A 17,228-nucleotide genomic window follows, 5' to 3' on the forward strand; every position below is an offset into this window, starting at 1 on the left:
GTTGGCAGTTTGTCTTTCCATTCTCTTCTGTCCTTTACAATTTCTACTTTGAAATCTGTTGGGTATTTCCTTATATGTGACTTGATGCTTTCCCTTGCTGTTTTTAAAGATTCTGTCTTTGTTTTCAATATTTGACATTCTGATTATACTACAGTATGTGACCATATAATTGTTCACAATACTTTCTTATGATCGTTTGTCTTGGCGAAGGTTTGTCTGGGTTGAATTTAGTTAGGATCTTTTGAGCTTCTTCTATCTGGATATCCATATCTCTTTGAAAATTCAGGAAGTTTTTAGCTATTAGTTTGTTAAACAGGTGTTGGGTGCTTTTCCCTAATTTTTTCACCTTTGGAATTCTTGTAATGCAAATATGTTTGCTTAGAATATTCCATAAGATTCATGGACTTTGTACATTTCTTTTAATCTTCCTTTCTTTTGTTTCACTGAGTTAATTCAGAAGAACTGTTGTCAGGTTCAAAAATTCTACTGCTTATTTGTCTGTTGTGGTTTTTCTTTTTTATTTTTTATTTCACTGACATCTTTAATACCAAGATTTCTTATTGTTCCTTTCTTTTTATGATTTCTGTCTCTTTGGTGAATTTCTCCTTTATATCCTGAATTGTTTTTCCAATTTCTTTATATTGTCTATCTGTACTCTTTTATGTCTCACTGTGTTTTCTTAGGATCATTATTTTTTATTTCTTTTCAGGCATTTTACAGATTTTCTTCAAATTGGGACTTATTTCTGGAGAATTATTGTTTTCCCTTGAACATTTATTTTATGTTTCTTGTGTCTCTACATCAGTGTCTGAGCATCTGGTATGACAGTCTGTGTTATGGTTTGGATCTGGAATGTTCCCCAAGATTCCCATGTTGAAGGCTTGGTCATCATTGCAGCAACATTCAGGGGTGGGACTTTGGGAAAATGATTAGACCATAAAGGCTCTACCCTTGTAAATGGATTAATCGGCTGATGGATTTGTAGTTGCCTCCCTCAGTTTCATGGAATAGTTTTCACAGGAAACAGTTTTTGATTTGGTTGGGCTGTAAGTTGTCAGTTGGGTAGGTACTTTGGCTTTGATTATAAGTGAGCTCAAAAATGTAGTTTCTGTGTAATAACTTCATTTTTGATTAATGTTAGTAGTGTTTATGGGTGTCTCAGTAGTCTAGACTGTAGTGGCTTATGACTTTGCAGTAGACATAGGCTTCCAAATGTGTGTGTCTTCAGGCTCCACAAAATCAAGCTCTGATGTCTCCAGGGCTTATGGTGAAAAGTACCATGGTCTCCATGGTATAGGATGTGGAGAAGATTGTCTTCAGGCCCCTTGGAAAAGCACAAATGACATTAATGTTTGAGCACCAGCATTTATGGTTCTTGAGCCACAGGATATGAAGGAGACCTTACCTAGGATCTGGAGGAAGGAGATCTCCGGACCTATGACTCCACAGCCAGAGTTCTGGAGCCACAGGAATGGAATGGAACCTTCCCCATGTCCCATAGGATGAAAACAGATAATGCTGGAGTCTCTGGCACTGGTAACCATTAGCTCTAGGTTGTGGGACACAAAGGGGACTTTCTAAGTCTCATGAGGTGATTAAGGTTGATGCTGGGTTTTGTAATACTATTAGCCACATTTATGGAGTTGTGGGACCTTTATGGTACCTTGGTCCCAAGGGACAAGTACAAGATGCCAGCTATAGCTGTAATCCTAAGGCCATTAGCTGGGATGTAGACTCTACATGTTCCCATGGGGTGAGTGGAGTGGTGTCCAGAGATGGGACTGCTGGTAGCCAAGTTTCTGGAGCTGCAGGATGCTTCTTGGACCTTTCTCAGCTCCTGATACACAGAATAGGTGAAGCCAGGGCTTTGCACCAGGTAGCCCAGTCCCAAGACACTTGTGGCCCCTTTCCTAGTTTCTGTGGGGCAAATGCGGGCAGGACTTGGGCTTGTGGCTATGGCAGCCAGTGTCCCTGCAACTTCAGAATGCTAAGGGGACTGACTTCCTACCCTATGAGGTGTTTAGAGAACCAAGGCTTTTGTAATTGCCAGCCCGTAAGGCAAGATGGCAATTACAACCCTAGCAGCTTGGGTTCTGGGGATTGGGAGAGGCCCAAAGCGAGTTCCTTCGTTGGAACGTAGCAGTTGCTCTTAAGCCAGTCAGCTTTCCAAACTGGACTTAAAGCCTTTGAAAACCATGGAATTCTCCTGCAGTTAGAGCTGCTGATCTGCTGCTGTGATTAGAGTTGCTGGCACCTTCTTGCTCATCTTTTCTTGACAGTCTGGAGTCTGTGTCCCAAGCCCCCTAACATGGACTGGGATTTGTTCATTTGTCTTGGTTGCCTTTCCAACTCTGCATGCCATTTAGGGATCCCTTCACTTCCTTGCGGATTCCCAGAGTTCTCCTTCAGTCACTTTCCTAGAAATACCGCTTTCCTCTGTTGCCCTGGTTTTTTCCCTCTGTGCAGTTGTGTGCTGGGCACCTTTATTCAGCCATCTCAGATCCAAATGTTTTTAGTATCATTCCTGGTTTCACAGTTTTGTCAGAATTGAAGCTAAAATTCATGACAATTTTTGATCTTGCTGTTCTTCACAGCCAAGATTTAGGTAGACAGACAGGTAGACAGACAGACAGAGATATAGATATATTCTATGTTAAGCACAAACGTTTACCAGACTGCAAACTCCATAAAGGTCATGGCAATGACTGAATGTCTTTCCTATTTCAGTATTTAACATGGTATCAGCTGCTCATTAAATATTTGTTGAATTAAAGGGTTCATAAAGTTTTTGATAAAATTATAAATTAAAATTTATGCTTTAATGTATGCTCTTTTGCTTTAAAAAAGAGCAGTGTGATTAGCAAGTAAAATAAAGAAAGGAGGACTGATGTAAATGATACTGCTCATGGCCTTCAATGCTTCTGTCTTTGCTAAATGGGCCATCAGACTCTAGAAGATGGTTGAGTAATGTCCTTGGCCTGCTCTTTCAAAAAACAATTGTTTCTGATACCCTTAATCCTCTGCCACTCTGATGTACTTGCCTACACTGAACTGGAAGTCCTTATTTCCTTGCTCCCACCGTATCTTTTACAGCCCTTTCCCTGGAATCTCTGGTTTTCAAACCATGGAGTTACCTTTCCGTTCTCCCTGTCCCCATTAATTCCTTTGTACCAAGTTACCAAAGCGCATTTAATCTCTTCTCCACTTCTATTTCCCCCACAGTCTGTTTTATTGCCTTGCAGCAGAAGGCGGTAGCCCTCCCAAGGCCAGCTCTCTGTCTCACTATTCTCTGCTTGGTCACCAGCAAAATCATCCTTAAACCCTGATTTTATTGTGTCTTTTCCCCAACTTAATGCCCCAGTGATCAGATTGTCACTCTTTGACTTGACACTCTTAAGTGCTATCCTATTCTGTTTTATTGCCCCATCATTATTTGATCTAAGTTCCCCCACATTTTCATCTTTCTAAATTTCTTTATGCCTTCCTGTCTCAGTGGCTTAATTCATTTTTTTCTTATTTGTCATGGGACAGATCAAACTTTTGTTCCTGAATCCTTGTATTAGTCAGCCTTCTGTAACTGAGGCAAATATAAAGAGAAAAAGGGTTTTGCTGGTGTGGTGGTACATGTATGTAATTCCAGTGGCTTGGGAGGCTGAGGCAGAAGGATCACAAGTTCAAAGATAGCTTCAGAAACTTAGCAAGACCCTGTCTCAAAATAAAAAGTAAAAAAGGGCTGGAGTTGTGGCTCAGTGGTTCAGTGCCCCCACATTCAATCCTTGGTATTAACAAAACAAAGAGAGAGAGTGAAAGGGTTTGGGGGCTCATGGTTTTAGAGTTTCCAGTCTAAGATCAAGCAGCCCCATGGCTTTGGGCCGCTGATGAAGTAGCACAACATGGCAGGAGAATGTAGCAGGGTAAATGACTCACCTCATCACCAGGGTCCCATCATCCCTTTTGAGGTGATATCCCCTGTGACCTAAGGACCTCCCACGAAACCCCAGCCCCTAAAGGTCCAAACACCTCCCAATACTGCCTTCTGGTGACCAAACCTTGAACACAAAGGACATTAGGGCTCATTCAACATCCAAACTATGGCAATCTTTTTGAGACCTCTGGAAGGAAGGAAGGAAGGAAGGAAGGAAGGAAGGAAGGAAGGAAGGAAGGAAGGAAGGGAAGAAGGAAGGAAGGAAGGAAGGGAGGGAGGGAAAGGAAAGCAGGAAGGCGGGAAGGAAACATAAGAGTATCGAATTAGAAAATGAGGGACACTTTCTTTGTCCATTTTGTGCTATTAAAATAGAATACCTGGGTTATTTATAATGGACAGAAACTCCTCTGCTCCAGTTCTGGAGGCTGCCAACTGACTAGAGCCTTTCTGCATCAACATCACAGGGCAGAAGGTGAAAGGGAGACAGACCTGATATCTTCACCAACTGTCTGAAGAAAGGATCCTGTCTTAGACCACTTGATAGACCCATAGAGCCTTACATTTTAAATTTAGTGAATACTAAAGAAATACTGCTTATTAAATTATTACAAAAATAATCACATGTTTTTCAGAAGTTTCTAACTTGTCATTTTAAAAAATATTCATGAATACAAAGCTGCTGTTGGAATGCAAAGTACGTTTCAGTTATGTACTGGATAAATGATATAAATTAAATTTTTTTTGTATAATACATTCTGTTCTCTTTATATGGCAGGGCCTTATTTTTAGAGGTCAGTTCTTATAACAATCATGCATGATCTTTTCGACGTGCAGTAGATTTGAAAACTTTTTTATCCTACGAAAGCATTTTTTATAAAACATGAAAATCTTCCCATGGTTGATAATTATAGTATTCCGAGAATCCTATGCTAAGATTTACTCATTTCTGTTTTTACTCTTCTTTCGATTTTGGACTTGTTTGCAAGAAACTCATTTATTTCCTGGGCCCGCTTTGCTGTTGCAGGACTCACCCAGGAAGGCCTTTTCAGAGTGAACGGGAATGTGAAGGTGGTGGACCGACTGCGGCAGCAGTTCGAGAGCGGCGCGCGCGTGGAGCTGCAGGAGTTGGGCGACGTGTGCGCAGCCGCCAGCTTGCTGAAGCTCTTCCTGCGGGAGCTGCCGGAGGGCGTCATCCCTTCTGCGCTGCATCCACGCTTCATCCAGCTCTTTAAGGGTTAGGACATTCTCTTAGGAGTTAAAACAACTTTGTGTTTCAGTAAAAACTATGCCTTTAAATATTTAAACTGCAAATATTAAAATAAGCTTTTGGATGTTTGTGGTCTTTCCATATGTCTATCTTGCTATTTGATGACAAGCCCTCATCTCCTATTGGACATACATGTAAACTGATTATGAAATGCAATTATTAAGTGGAATTTCTGGGCTGTTAGCAAATGAATACTTCAGTAACATAATATCAAAAAGCCCTGATGCTTTGGGGTCAAAGAAATTTTTTTCTGACTAGTAACTGCCATAGAAGAAATGAGAATAAGATGTCAAAAATCTGTTTACAAAATATTAATGGATTACAAGGTAGCCTGCTAGTGACCTTGGACATTGGAAGCTCACTGATGTACTTGTTTTTTCACATAAGCAAAAGTGAGTTCTAAGAAAATTGCATTTGTTTGGTGGAGCAAAAAGTGAGTTTTGATTGCACTGCAAAGTGATTCTTAAATAAAAGAACTACCCTAAGTGTAACAATTATAGGCATAATCATTACCATATTTCCCTCCTCTATACAATAAGCAAAATAATTGACCTTTGAAAAGCTATTTATTTCCTTATTATTGCCCAATTCGAGGGGAAAATGTACTTGTGAGAGTGTTAGTTGCCAGATTAAGAAGGATGCTACTTAAATTCCTTTAAAGCAGTGGTATGACAGTTCAGGTGTAGCATACCAAAGGTTGGGATAAGTGAGAAGGCCAGGTAGCTGAATAGGAAGGTGCCAGAAACATTGCATCCCATAGAGGACCATTTCAAATAATAAGAGCTATGATTTTGAAGAGTGACCCCAAAAGGTCCATATGTAAAGGTTTGGTTCTCCAGGGTAGTGGTATTGGGAGGTGTGTGTGGACCCTTAAGAAGTGAGGCCAAACCAAGGGGAGGGAGGAGGAGGAGAAAAGGCAGAAATAAAAACAAACAAATAGAAGATAATAGTGGTGCTGAGGATCAAATCCAGTGGTGCTGAGGATCAAATCCAGTGCCTCACACATGCTACATGAGTGCTCTACCACTGAGCCACCACCCCAGCCCTATTTTGTATTTTATTTAGAGTTAGGGTCTCGCTGAGTTGCTTAGTGCCTCGCTGTTGCTGAGGCTGGCTTTGAATCTGTGATCCTCCTGTCTCAGCCTCCTGAGTTGTTGGGATTACAGGCGTGTACCACCATACCCGGCTATGATGCATTCTCTTGCCATGATGTGCTACTCTTGTCAAAGGCCCAAACCGACGGGGCCACCCTACTGTGGACTTGAATCGAAAACTATGAGCCAGAATGAACATCCCTTTAATCCATAAGGAGCCTGTGTCAGATAGTTCATTATAGTGATGGAAAACTGACTAATACCTTAGGTAAAAGTGACCGTTGAGCCGTCCAGCTAGTCACTAGGGAGGGAGGCACATCTTAGCTCTCCAACCTTCTAGTGTTGGAAATGCTTCCTTGCCTGGCCCCTTCACACCACTCCACAGCTCCTGGCTTCCAGTGGTGACCTTTAGGTAGACCTCTTAGAAGATTACCCATGTTCTCTCCTTTCCTTCAAAGTTCCATCTGGTCCTCCAGAAACACACGCCCATTTTTGCCAAGTTCTTGAAATGGAGGTCAGTTTGGTCCTAGGGCAGAGCCCTGCCTCTTTGTGCTGCCCCCCTAGGACACCCCTGGTCAGCCAGCTTCTCTGCCTTAGCCTCCTTCAGTTATCCCAGATTCTTTCAGGAGTTTGAATCTTCACACTCCCCAGATAGTGTTCTGATACCCCTCACTTGGCTGGGGAAAAGAAGAAGGAACATTTTATCTAACTACTCTCCTTTTAAATCACTACTCTCTAATCTTTAACTCCAGATTTAAAGTTTCAAGTTTCTGCTTAAATATCCTTGAGGTAGATGATGGCCCATGGCTTACCAGATCTGTTTTTGGTCTCACCTTAACAAGTTCTATGTACCTGCTTAGAATAGGTAGGCCAATCACAATGTTTATTGTTAGCTTTGGGGACGTCAAACCAAGAGTGATTGCATCAGTTTCTAGGTCTCCAATAACAAAATTCCACAGACTGGGTGACTTCAGCATCAGAAATTTATTTTCTCACAGTTCTGGAAGTTGGAAGTGCAAGATCAAGATGTCTACAGGGTGGGTTTCTAGCAAGGTCTCTCTCCTTGGCTTCCAGTAACGGGTGGCAGGGGCTGCGGCGGCCACTGCCACCGCCTCCCCCTCCTCCTTCTTCTTTGATATTCTTTTTAAATTTTTTTAATTTGTTCTAATTAGGTATATTGACAGCAGAATGCATTTCAATTCATTGTACACAAATGGATCACAACTTTTCATTTCTCTGGTTGTACATGATATAGAGTTCCACCATATGTGTAGTCAAACGTGTACCTAGGATAATGATGTCCATCTCATTCCACCATTTTTCCTGCCAGTGCGCCATCTTCGCACTATAGCCTCACAAGCCTTTCCTCTATGTGCTTGGTTTCCTGATGTTTCTTCTTCTTAAAAGGATATCTATCAGTCTTACTACATCAGGGGCTTACTCATATGACTTCATTTAACCTTAATTGCCTGTTTTAAAGTTCCCAATCATAGTCACATTCTGAAGTCCTGAAGACCTTTAACATGAATTTGGGCAACACAGTTCAGTCCATAACAGTAACACAATTGGAAAGATCCCATTTCTTAAATTATTTTTTTAAATTTTTATTATTAGTTGTTCAAAACATTACATAGTTCTTGACATATCATATTTCATACATTTGATTCAAGTGGGTTATGAACTCCCATTTTTACAGATTGCAGAATCACATCGGTTACACATCCACTTTTTTACATACTGCCATACTAGTGTCTGTTGTGTTCTGCTGCCTTTCCTATCCTCTACTATCCCCCCTCCCCTCCCCTCCCCTCCCATCTACTCTCTCTACCCCAAATTATTTTGTTTGTAATCTTAGATACTTCATGTTTCAAAAAAAATGACTATTTTTCTAAAAAAGGCATGATACAATCATACATAAAATTATTAAATACTATTGTATCCTATTGAAAATAGTGATAAAATATTAAAGCAAAAGTTATGGAACAATTTGTTCTGGTTTTCTACAGTGCTTTTAAACTTTCTCAGCAAGTGGCATTTGTTAAGTAACATGTGTTTACAACTTGTTAATTGGAAACTGAACGTTTTCATGTTTATACATATGAGCATTTCAAGGAAGTAACTCAGGTCACAGGGGCGAGAAGTTTTAAGACAAAGTTTTGAAAATCATTTTTAAACAATTGATACAAAATGTTTAGTAATCAAGTATCTTTAGTATTCTTAATATTATTCAGTAGTATTCTGAATTACTCTATATTCAAAAATCACAGGAATTTCAAAAGCATTTATCATACGTCCTAGAATAGTTTTCATCTGACAAGCATGCATTGCTTTAGTATTTTGGATATAATTTATAGTTATAATTTTTTTATAATGTAGATCTTCTCTGTAAGTTTTCTTCTTCTTAATTATATGGTTCCTAGGTGTCCAAACTGTAGATTGTGTAGCCAGGTGCAATGGCACACTTGTAATCCAAGTGACTCTGGAGGCTCAAGAAGGAGGATTATAGGTGTGAAGTCAGTCTTGGCAACTTACTGAAACCCTGTCTCAACAATAAAAAGGCTGGGGATGGACCACAGTGGTTAGAGTGCCCCAGAATTCAAACCCTGGCACTGTTAAAAAAAATGTTGATTATGTACATAAAAGCAAGTATAGGGACGAGATGAACATTCTATCCTTTGAAGGAAGACAACCATTTTAATTATAATCACACACAGGAGTCCCACAAAATATAAGACTCAAAGAAGGGCCAGATGATTGAAGATTTTACTACCATCTTGAGCTATAGAAAGGAACAGAGGCTGGGGTCAGGAATGGTTCTGGATTGGGGATGAGACCCAGTTATAGGAGAATGAGAAGAGGAAGAGTATAGTGAATAAAGATTGTCTTTTTATGCAGTCTCTGGTGATCCAACTCCTCTCTTCCATTATTTGTAAGATGGAATTCTGGAGCCAAAAATAAGTGGTTTTTTTTTTTTTTCACACATTTAAGCCAAACCCAACCTGCAAACTGCCAATAGTTTGGATGCTGCCTGTGAACGCCCCTACTGTTCATCATCTTATAGATCTCCTTCAGTCCTCTGTGTGGGTTCATTTGTTTTTATTACAGATAAACAGCTTTGGACTTGCCTGGTATCTGAAGCTTTGAGATCATATTGTTTTAAATTAGCAAATCAATATACCTGCATACCAGGACTTCTAATAGACTTTTGTCTATGGTTGACTTCTACCAGAGTGTGTGTTTCTGTCAGAGGCCTGGTATGGACAATTCACATTTAAGAGACTCTAAAGGACCTTCAGTGATGATCCTTTCCTTTTGTCATGTAAGCTTATCTCTCATTGCAACAATTCACCTTCTTAAATTGAAGTTTGCCGTGTAATGATCTGAGTGGCATATTCCATGACTTTTGATCTTTTATCTTTATTTTAGCAAGTCAGCAGTGTATGAACTTTTTATGTTTTATCATGTCAGGTGTGTCTTGGAAATAGGTATGAATTGTAAGCAATAAAAACATTGTAGGGTAGGATTCATTTAATTTAGGATTAACTGGAAATCTTTTATTTGAATGCTCCCTATTGAAAATCTTCTGTAATTGTTCCAGAACAACCTGGTGCCAGTGTATGAGAACCAGCTCCAAGATGCCATGAGACCTAAGAAAAGAGGCCAAACGGAATAGAGTGCAGTCGGTTGGGCACTTACTGACAGAAGTGCCTTCCTGGGCAGCAGCAAGACTAAGTGGGTCCTTTATGCTGGGCACGGTGGCACATGCCTGTAGTCCCACTGGCTCAAAAGGCTGAGGCAAGAGGATCACAAGTTCAAAGATGACCTCAGTAACTCAGCGAGACCCTGACTCTAATAAAATACAAAAAAGGGCTGGGGAATGTGGTTCAGTGGTTAAGTACCCCTAGGTTCAATACCTGGTAGCAAAAAAAAAAAAAGAGATTAAGTATGTCTTTTCCTTCTACAGTTGACTTTTGGCAGAATCTTTGTTTCTGTCAGGGATCTGGCTTGGACAACTCATTTAAGTGAGACTCTGAAGGATCTTGAGAGTCAGCCACGTTCCTGACACCAGGGTCAGGTTGTAAAGCTTCTCATACCATTCTAATGGTTTTGTCTGTTTATAATTTCCTGGGAAACTATGCAGCAAAAACTGACCAGGATCTGGCAGTAGTTAAGATGGCTGCAGCCATGTCAAGCTGAACCTATGCAAATATAAAGGAAAATATTTCTATCTCATTACTGGATAGTCATGGTTGTTGATGACTGGAATCACATCAGTCTATTGATATTGTTTTTGTTAACTTCTACCTAGACACTGGATAATACAAATAAAAGATTAAAGATTCAAGATCCTTATTTTAAGGGGTGTGCAGTTTGAGGAAGTAGATATGTTCTTCAGTGCCTCAAGTGAATGATAAGAACATACAGTCAGTGGTAACTAAGAAGGGAAGAGTAATATGATCCTGGATTATGGTGGTCAGAGAATACTTTGTGGAAAAAGTAGAAGTGGGGTACATGAACTTAACTTGAATAGAGGAAAATCTTTTTAGGTGAGGGAAGGGCATGAGCAAAAGCATTGTAAGACAGAATTTTCTCCTATAATCAGTTACCCATGGCAGTGGAAGATTAACAAAAGATAGGATTGAAAAGGCAGGTTGAGACCAAAAGGTATAAAGTCTTGAATATTAGGTGAAGGCACTACTGTTTATCTATAAATAGTAAATTACTTGAAGAAATAAGTCATACCATTGAATATTTTAGACAGTGCTGGTTGAATGGAGAGGTACAGGGGGAACAAATAGAAAACCAGTAGAAATATCTCGATGGTGGTCCTAAGGACCTGATTCACTTAAATGGTTGGCAGTGAGATTTTCTAAAAATTGTAAAAACATATATAACATAACATTTACTGTGTGTGTGTGTGTGTATATATATATATATGCGTATGTGTGTGTGTGTGTGTATGTTTCTGAGGATCAAACCAAGGTCCTTGGGCATGCCAGGCAAGTGCCCTATCACTAAGCTACATCCCCCATTTTAACCATTTTTAATGCATGATTCAGTGGCATGAAGAACCTTGGCAGTGTTGTACATCCATTACACATTTCCAAAATTTTCCTCATCATTTCAAATAGAAACTAGTAATGCGATATTAAAAGAAGGTTGCCAGAGATGTTAGGGAAAAAACCATGAACAGAATATGGTGGCTGAGAAATAGATAATGAGAGTAAGAAAGGAGTCAAAGATAACCCTAAGGTTTTGAGCTTAATTGACTTGAAAAGTAGTGAGGAAAGTGTTGTCCCTCTCCTAGGGAAGGTACATGGAACCAGGAGGTCCCTCGTGGAAAAGGACTGTGTGTCCGACTTGGGCATGGATACCAATAAATCAGAAGGTGCTTTTGAGGCAGCGTTTTAGTTGCACCAGGGAGAGCTCCCAACAAACTTGTGCTTTGGCGAGATCTGAAGCAAATGGTGTTCTTTTGTCTTCAGTGATTCACATCTTTTCCATCGTTCCTAGAATAGAGAGCCCTTAGAAGGAGTGGTAGCAGTTTAAAATTCGATAGCCTGTCCAACCCCATCTTTTGTCCTGAAGTAAAGAAATAGTCTACAACTTTCTAGGAACTTCCTGTGGTTGACTAATGCACCTTCCTACTTCCAGAGGAATTGGGACTTAGCCCGACGATTCAGATGCTGTTGGAAGGATATGATCTTCTTGTGAGGGCTTTACTAATTTTCTGTCTCTGAGGTCCAGCTGTTTTTATTGAAAAAAAAAGGGAAATACAATTGCTCCCTTATGAAAGTAATGGAAGTCAAGAGGGAAGTTTACTGGGGGTCGCTGATGAGAAGCTCAGCGAATAGATGAGTACAATGAAGGTCAATGCTTAGGAGGAAGATCCATCGCAGTACATTTCTAATGCTGTCTTCTTTAGGAACCCTTCTGTCCCCCCTCATGCTCAGCTTCCACTCCCTGCCCTTGATTTCTTGGTTATGAGAAGACAATCATTTAATATGGTTCTTCCATTTTTTTTCACTTTCAAACTTGAAATTGGCCTCTTTACCTTTTGTCTATTCTAACTACTTTCCACAAAACAGTACAGAGTAATTAGCACTTAGCTGCTCAGTGATTGGGAAAGAGGAAGGAGAAGGATAAATGGGTTTCCATTTGGAGTTAAGATGAAGTTTCCAAAATTTTTGTCCAAATTAATTGAACTTCTGATTGTTGGTTGAGCTAGTGAATAATACAAGATGGACTAAACTTTTCATAAATTCTTTGGGAATATTTTTGGATTTACTACCAACTATCAGTAATTTTGTTATATTCTATATAATTCTAATGAAAATTTAAACCTGTAAATATATGTTGCATGTTATGTATAGCAAAGGAATGTTTTTTTAATATTGAATTAATAAATTGTTAATCAGTTGTCCAGTTGGGGTGAAGGCATTAGATTTGACACTTTATTGCTCACATAATAAAATGAGGACACTGTCCTGCCAATAAGTTTACAGTTTTGTTATGAAATACAACATATACACAAGATGTACAGAATAAAGTGAAATTAAAAGAGAGAGAAAAAATAATCATTCCTAAGTCAGATGATCAGAGGGGTTAAGGAAGAGAAGGTAGTGTTTGAGTGGGGCCTGCAGATGGTATGGTCTTCAGGTAGCAAGGACTGTGTGAGGAAGGACAATCACAGGCATATGATTAGAATAGTGAGTGTAGTGTGCATGTGTGCTAGGAGGTGTATGTAATTGAACTTGGTAAGCTTCCAGAAAAATTATTAATCAAATCCTAACGTGGTATATTCCTAAGTCATTTTATTACCCTAAATAAAATTTATCATCTTCAATGAAAATATTGTTCTTTATTTAAAATATATTCAGCCAGGCATCATGACACATGTGCCTATAGTCACAGCTACTTGGGAGACTGAGGCAAGAGGATCATTTGAGCCCACTAGTTTGAGACCAGCCTGGACAACATAGTGAGACCTTGTCTCAAAAATACAAACAACCCAAAAAACAACAACAACAATAACAAAATGCACATAAAATTAGCAAATAAATGCGTATGTCTTTATAAACAAGAATAAAATAAAATAGGAAGACATAAAGAACACCAGGAGACCATTACCCTACCCTTTGGCAGACCTCTCTGTCTTTTCTGACTTTTCCAGAGAAAATTAGTTTTATTTATTTATTTATTTTAAAAATTTATTTATTGGTATGTGGTGCTGAGGATCGAACCCAGTGCCTCACATATGCCAGGCAAGTGCTCTGCCACTGAGCCACGACTCCAGCCCAAAAATTAGTTTTAAATGGGGTTAGCTATCACTTTTGGTAGTTGCTTTCATTTAATAATGTGACATTATTTCATAGCTTTTGCTTATGAAATATATGGAATTAGTGATTAAATTTGTCATTTATTTCAAACAATTTCATCCAGTATTGTTATGACATAGTTTTAGTCAAATTCATAATTAATGTTCAACTTGCCATGGCTATGCAAGAATGTGTTCATGTATGAGATAATAAGATGTATTTTGTGGTGCTTATATTTGGCTTTTTATTTTTCTTAATTCCCATAGTTTTCTATAAACCTATCTACAGGTTTTTTCCAAGCTGCTCCACCAAGTCCACCATTAACTTTTTGCTATTCAAAAATTTCACATAATGTATCAATTCTTTATTTTTGGAGAGATTCTTCATGGGGACTGTTTTACTTGAACTCCCTCTGGGTGTGTGGCCGGTGTCTTCTTGAGCTTTCCCTCACCAGTCTCCTTTCTTGAACCTGCTATTTCCTGGAGTCTTTTTATTTATTTATTTTCCTTCAATCCATTCTGCTGACCACCAAATGAATTCTTCAATTTGGAAAATATCTTTTGCTGAAAATTTTTCTTGTATCATCTTTCCTATATTACAGTACCTTTAAATGTCTTATATCTGTCTTTTAATTCAGCTGTTTATGAAACTTCCTCAAATATATTTTCAAGGTGCTTTTTAAAAAAATTTTTTACCTTTCATGTTTTTAATATCCAGAACATTCTTATTTTCTATTGCTTTTTCAAAGCAGTCTGTTCTTGGTTTATAGCATTCTAGTTTTATTTTTCTAAGGATAATAACAAGGATTTCTTGTTATTGCTGTTGTTTCTCTTTTTCCTGTCTTTAGATTTTTTCTAGGTTTTCCTTTTGTGTCCCTTTAACTCAAATGTACAGTGATTCTTGACTGTCTAAATTTAAGAATAACATTTTGTCAGTAGAGACTGGGGTTTATCTACTGCCTCGCTTCACTTTAGATTTAGAGGGTAGAGCCAGGAATCTAGCTGCTTCAGTGGGTACCCCCAGGTGTCAGTATGTGAACATATTTTTTATTTAACAGATAAGTTACTCCAGAGCAGGAGTGGGAGGAGAGAGTGTTCTGTGCTTGCTGATGGGTTATCATTTCTTAGCTGACATTCACTGATGCTCACATTTTTATCTGTGTCCTTACCTATCTGAACTGTCCAAAGATCCTTTGCCATTTCCAGAGACTGAGCCTCAGCCCTCCTTCCTGAGAGCATGCTTGCTGGATGCAGGGGGTGTTGAAGGGGTCTCTGAGCCTGGCAGGCCTTGAAGCAGTTTGTTTTCAGTTCCTGGTGTACACTTTCAACTTTCCTATGTCTCTGAAATCATCTATTTCACATTTTCTGTTTTGTGTTTCTATCCTTGGGTGCTTATACTTTTAAAATATTATAGTATCATTTTAATGGAGTCTTGGGAAGATTAGATAAATGCATATGATCAAGCCATCTCTTTAAGTGAAAAATGTCCCTTGCTTTTTATACTTCCCATGCCTGATTTTATTTTTTTTTATTTTTGTAAATTTTTTAGTTGTAGACAGATACAATACATTTAATTTTTTTTTAAATGTAGTGCTGAGGATTGAACCCAGTGCCTCACAGTTGCAAGGCAAATGCTGTACCAACTGAGCTACAACCCCAGCCCCCCATGTCTGATTTTAAATGGAATAGAATTTTAATAATGGCAGCTATGCAAACAATATGTGAGAGTTAAATACCTGTGAATTTTAGCTTATGAGCATTCAATATAGAATTTAGACAGCAACTGTTTTACTTAAATCACCTTAATTAATCATTTTAATCAGTACAATAGCCAATTGTAAAAAAGGAGAGTTTAATGAGCTGGTGTAGGCCACCAGAGACTTGAGTTCTATTTTTCCTGTAACTCACTTGGAGATAACTTGGAGTTAAGCTTATCTTTTATCTAGGCCACCAGAATACCATATATATTGTTTGAAACCTCAAACTGAGTGGTTTTACCTTGCAAATTTTAAATTACTATGCAGGTATTATTATATTCTAGTGATCGTCATTCCTTAGAAAGTGAGCTTCCTGGGAAGCATATATTTACTTTTCTAGGCATTCCTTCTTACTGAGAAGCATCTTTTCTTTTGAAATTATTCAGTCCTCACAAAATTTTATTTCTATGAAAAACAGAATGATTATATTAAACTCCAGTTTAAGCCCTTTGGGTTTTCATTATGCACCGTTTAGGTTTTCTATAAGCAATGCCAAACATATAAACTATTCTCTTTTTTCTAGATAAAGACCTAAACCCAGGCCAGAAGCAAAGGGTTGGTGTGTACGTATCTGCCAAGGTGCCAGAAGTGTAGGACCAGGACAACCAGCTGGTCTGCTTCCATCTAGGTCCATGTGACAGGAAAACATCTTATTTGTATTTATAACTTCCCATGACCTTTAAAATTATAGGTCCTGATAACCAGATATTTTCTTTGCAGAGTACACGTATCCATATATTTTTCATGTGATGACCTTTGACTCTGTGAGATAGTATTAAGTAGGAGGTGAAGTCATGCAAGTTTGGGAAAGAGAAACTGACTGAGCAAAGTCATTCCGTGTAAGAACTACTGGCCTGAAGTGCCTGTGTGTGTGCCTACGTGCGTAGGTACATGTATTGGAATCTCTCTGCTGACATTTTTTATGCTTTTCTTTTTATCTGTGAAGACTTATTCCTTTAAAAGTTATTTTATTGTCATTTTATTGGGGCATTAGGAGGAAAAGTAGATGCTCTCATCTTTAACTGAGGCAATCTATCATTTTTAAGTGAAAGGTCTTCTCTGATTTTCTTTTTCCCAAGCTTGATTTTAAAGCAAACAGAACTTCTGTTTATCAGTTTTATTAAGATGTAAATTACCCTACATAAAATTGACTGTGTTGTAAAGTGTACAATTCAGTGGCTGTTAGTATATTCACAGAGTGTAACCATCACCACTATCTAATTTAGAACATTCTAATGATTCCCAAAAGAGACTCATATGCCCATTAGCAGTTACTCCCCATTCCTTCCTCTTCCCACCACCCCACTTCTAGGCAGATGCTCACATTCTTTCCGCCTGTATGGATTTTCCTATTACGGACATTTCATTTAAATAGACTCACATAATATGTGGCCTTTTGTGACTGATTCCTTGACCTAGCATAATGTTTCAAGGTTCATCCATGTTGTATCCTGTATCAGTAGTTCATTCATTTTTATGACTGGTTAATTTTCTGTTGTGTCTCACATTCATTCATTATTTATTCATCTATTGGTAGATATTTGGTTGTTTCCACATCATGGCTCTGGTGAATAATGTGGTTACAAACAAGATTTTTATTAATGCATATTAATTATGCAGAATAATGAGTTTCATTGTGGCATATTTATGAATATATGCATACACACACACATATATAACATACTTTGATCATATCCAACCCCATTGCCATCCCTTACCTTCCTCTTTCCTCCCTATGATCCCCTTCCTCTTCTCTAATAGTCTCCCTTCTATTTTCATGTCATCTTTTTTCCCTTTCAGATTTCACAGATGAGAAAAAACATGAAGTAGTTGTCTTTCTATGTCTGTTTTATTTTCTTGTTTCACT

The 17,228-nt window shown here is 38.5% G+C and overlaps 1 protein-coding gene across 1 annotated transcript in view; it reads left to right on the forward strand.

The window, feature by feature from the left end:
- Positions 1-17,228, forward strand: part of LOC114085467 (protein FAM13A-like) — a 212,473-nt gene that overhangs the window by 38,718 nt on the left and 156,527 nt on the right. Inside the window, exon 3 of the mRNA XM_071614026.1 lies at positions 4,950-5,159. Coding sequence (XP_071470127.1) covers positions 4,950-5,159 — 210 coding nt within the window. The remainder of the gene's footprint in view (positions 1-4,949; positions 5,160-17,228) is intronic.

Source organism: Marmota flaviventris, chromosome 7 (assembly GCF_047511675.1).
Source record: "Marmota flaviventris isolate mMarFla1 chromosome 7, mMarFla1.hap1, whole genome shotgun sequence".
Taxonomy (NCBI): domain Eukaryota; kingdom Metazoa; phylum Chordata; class Mammalia; order Rodentia; family Sciuridae; genus Marmota; species Marmota flaviventris.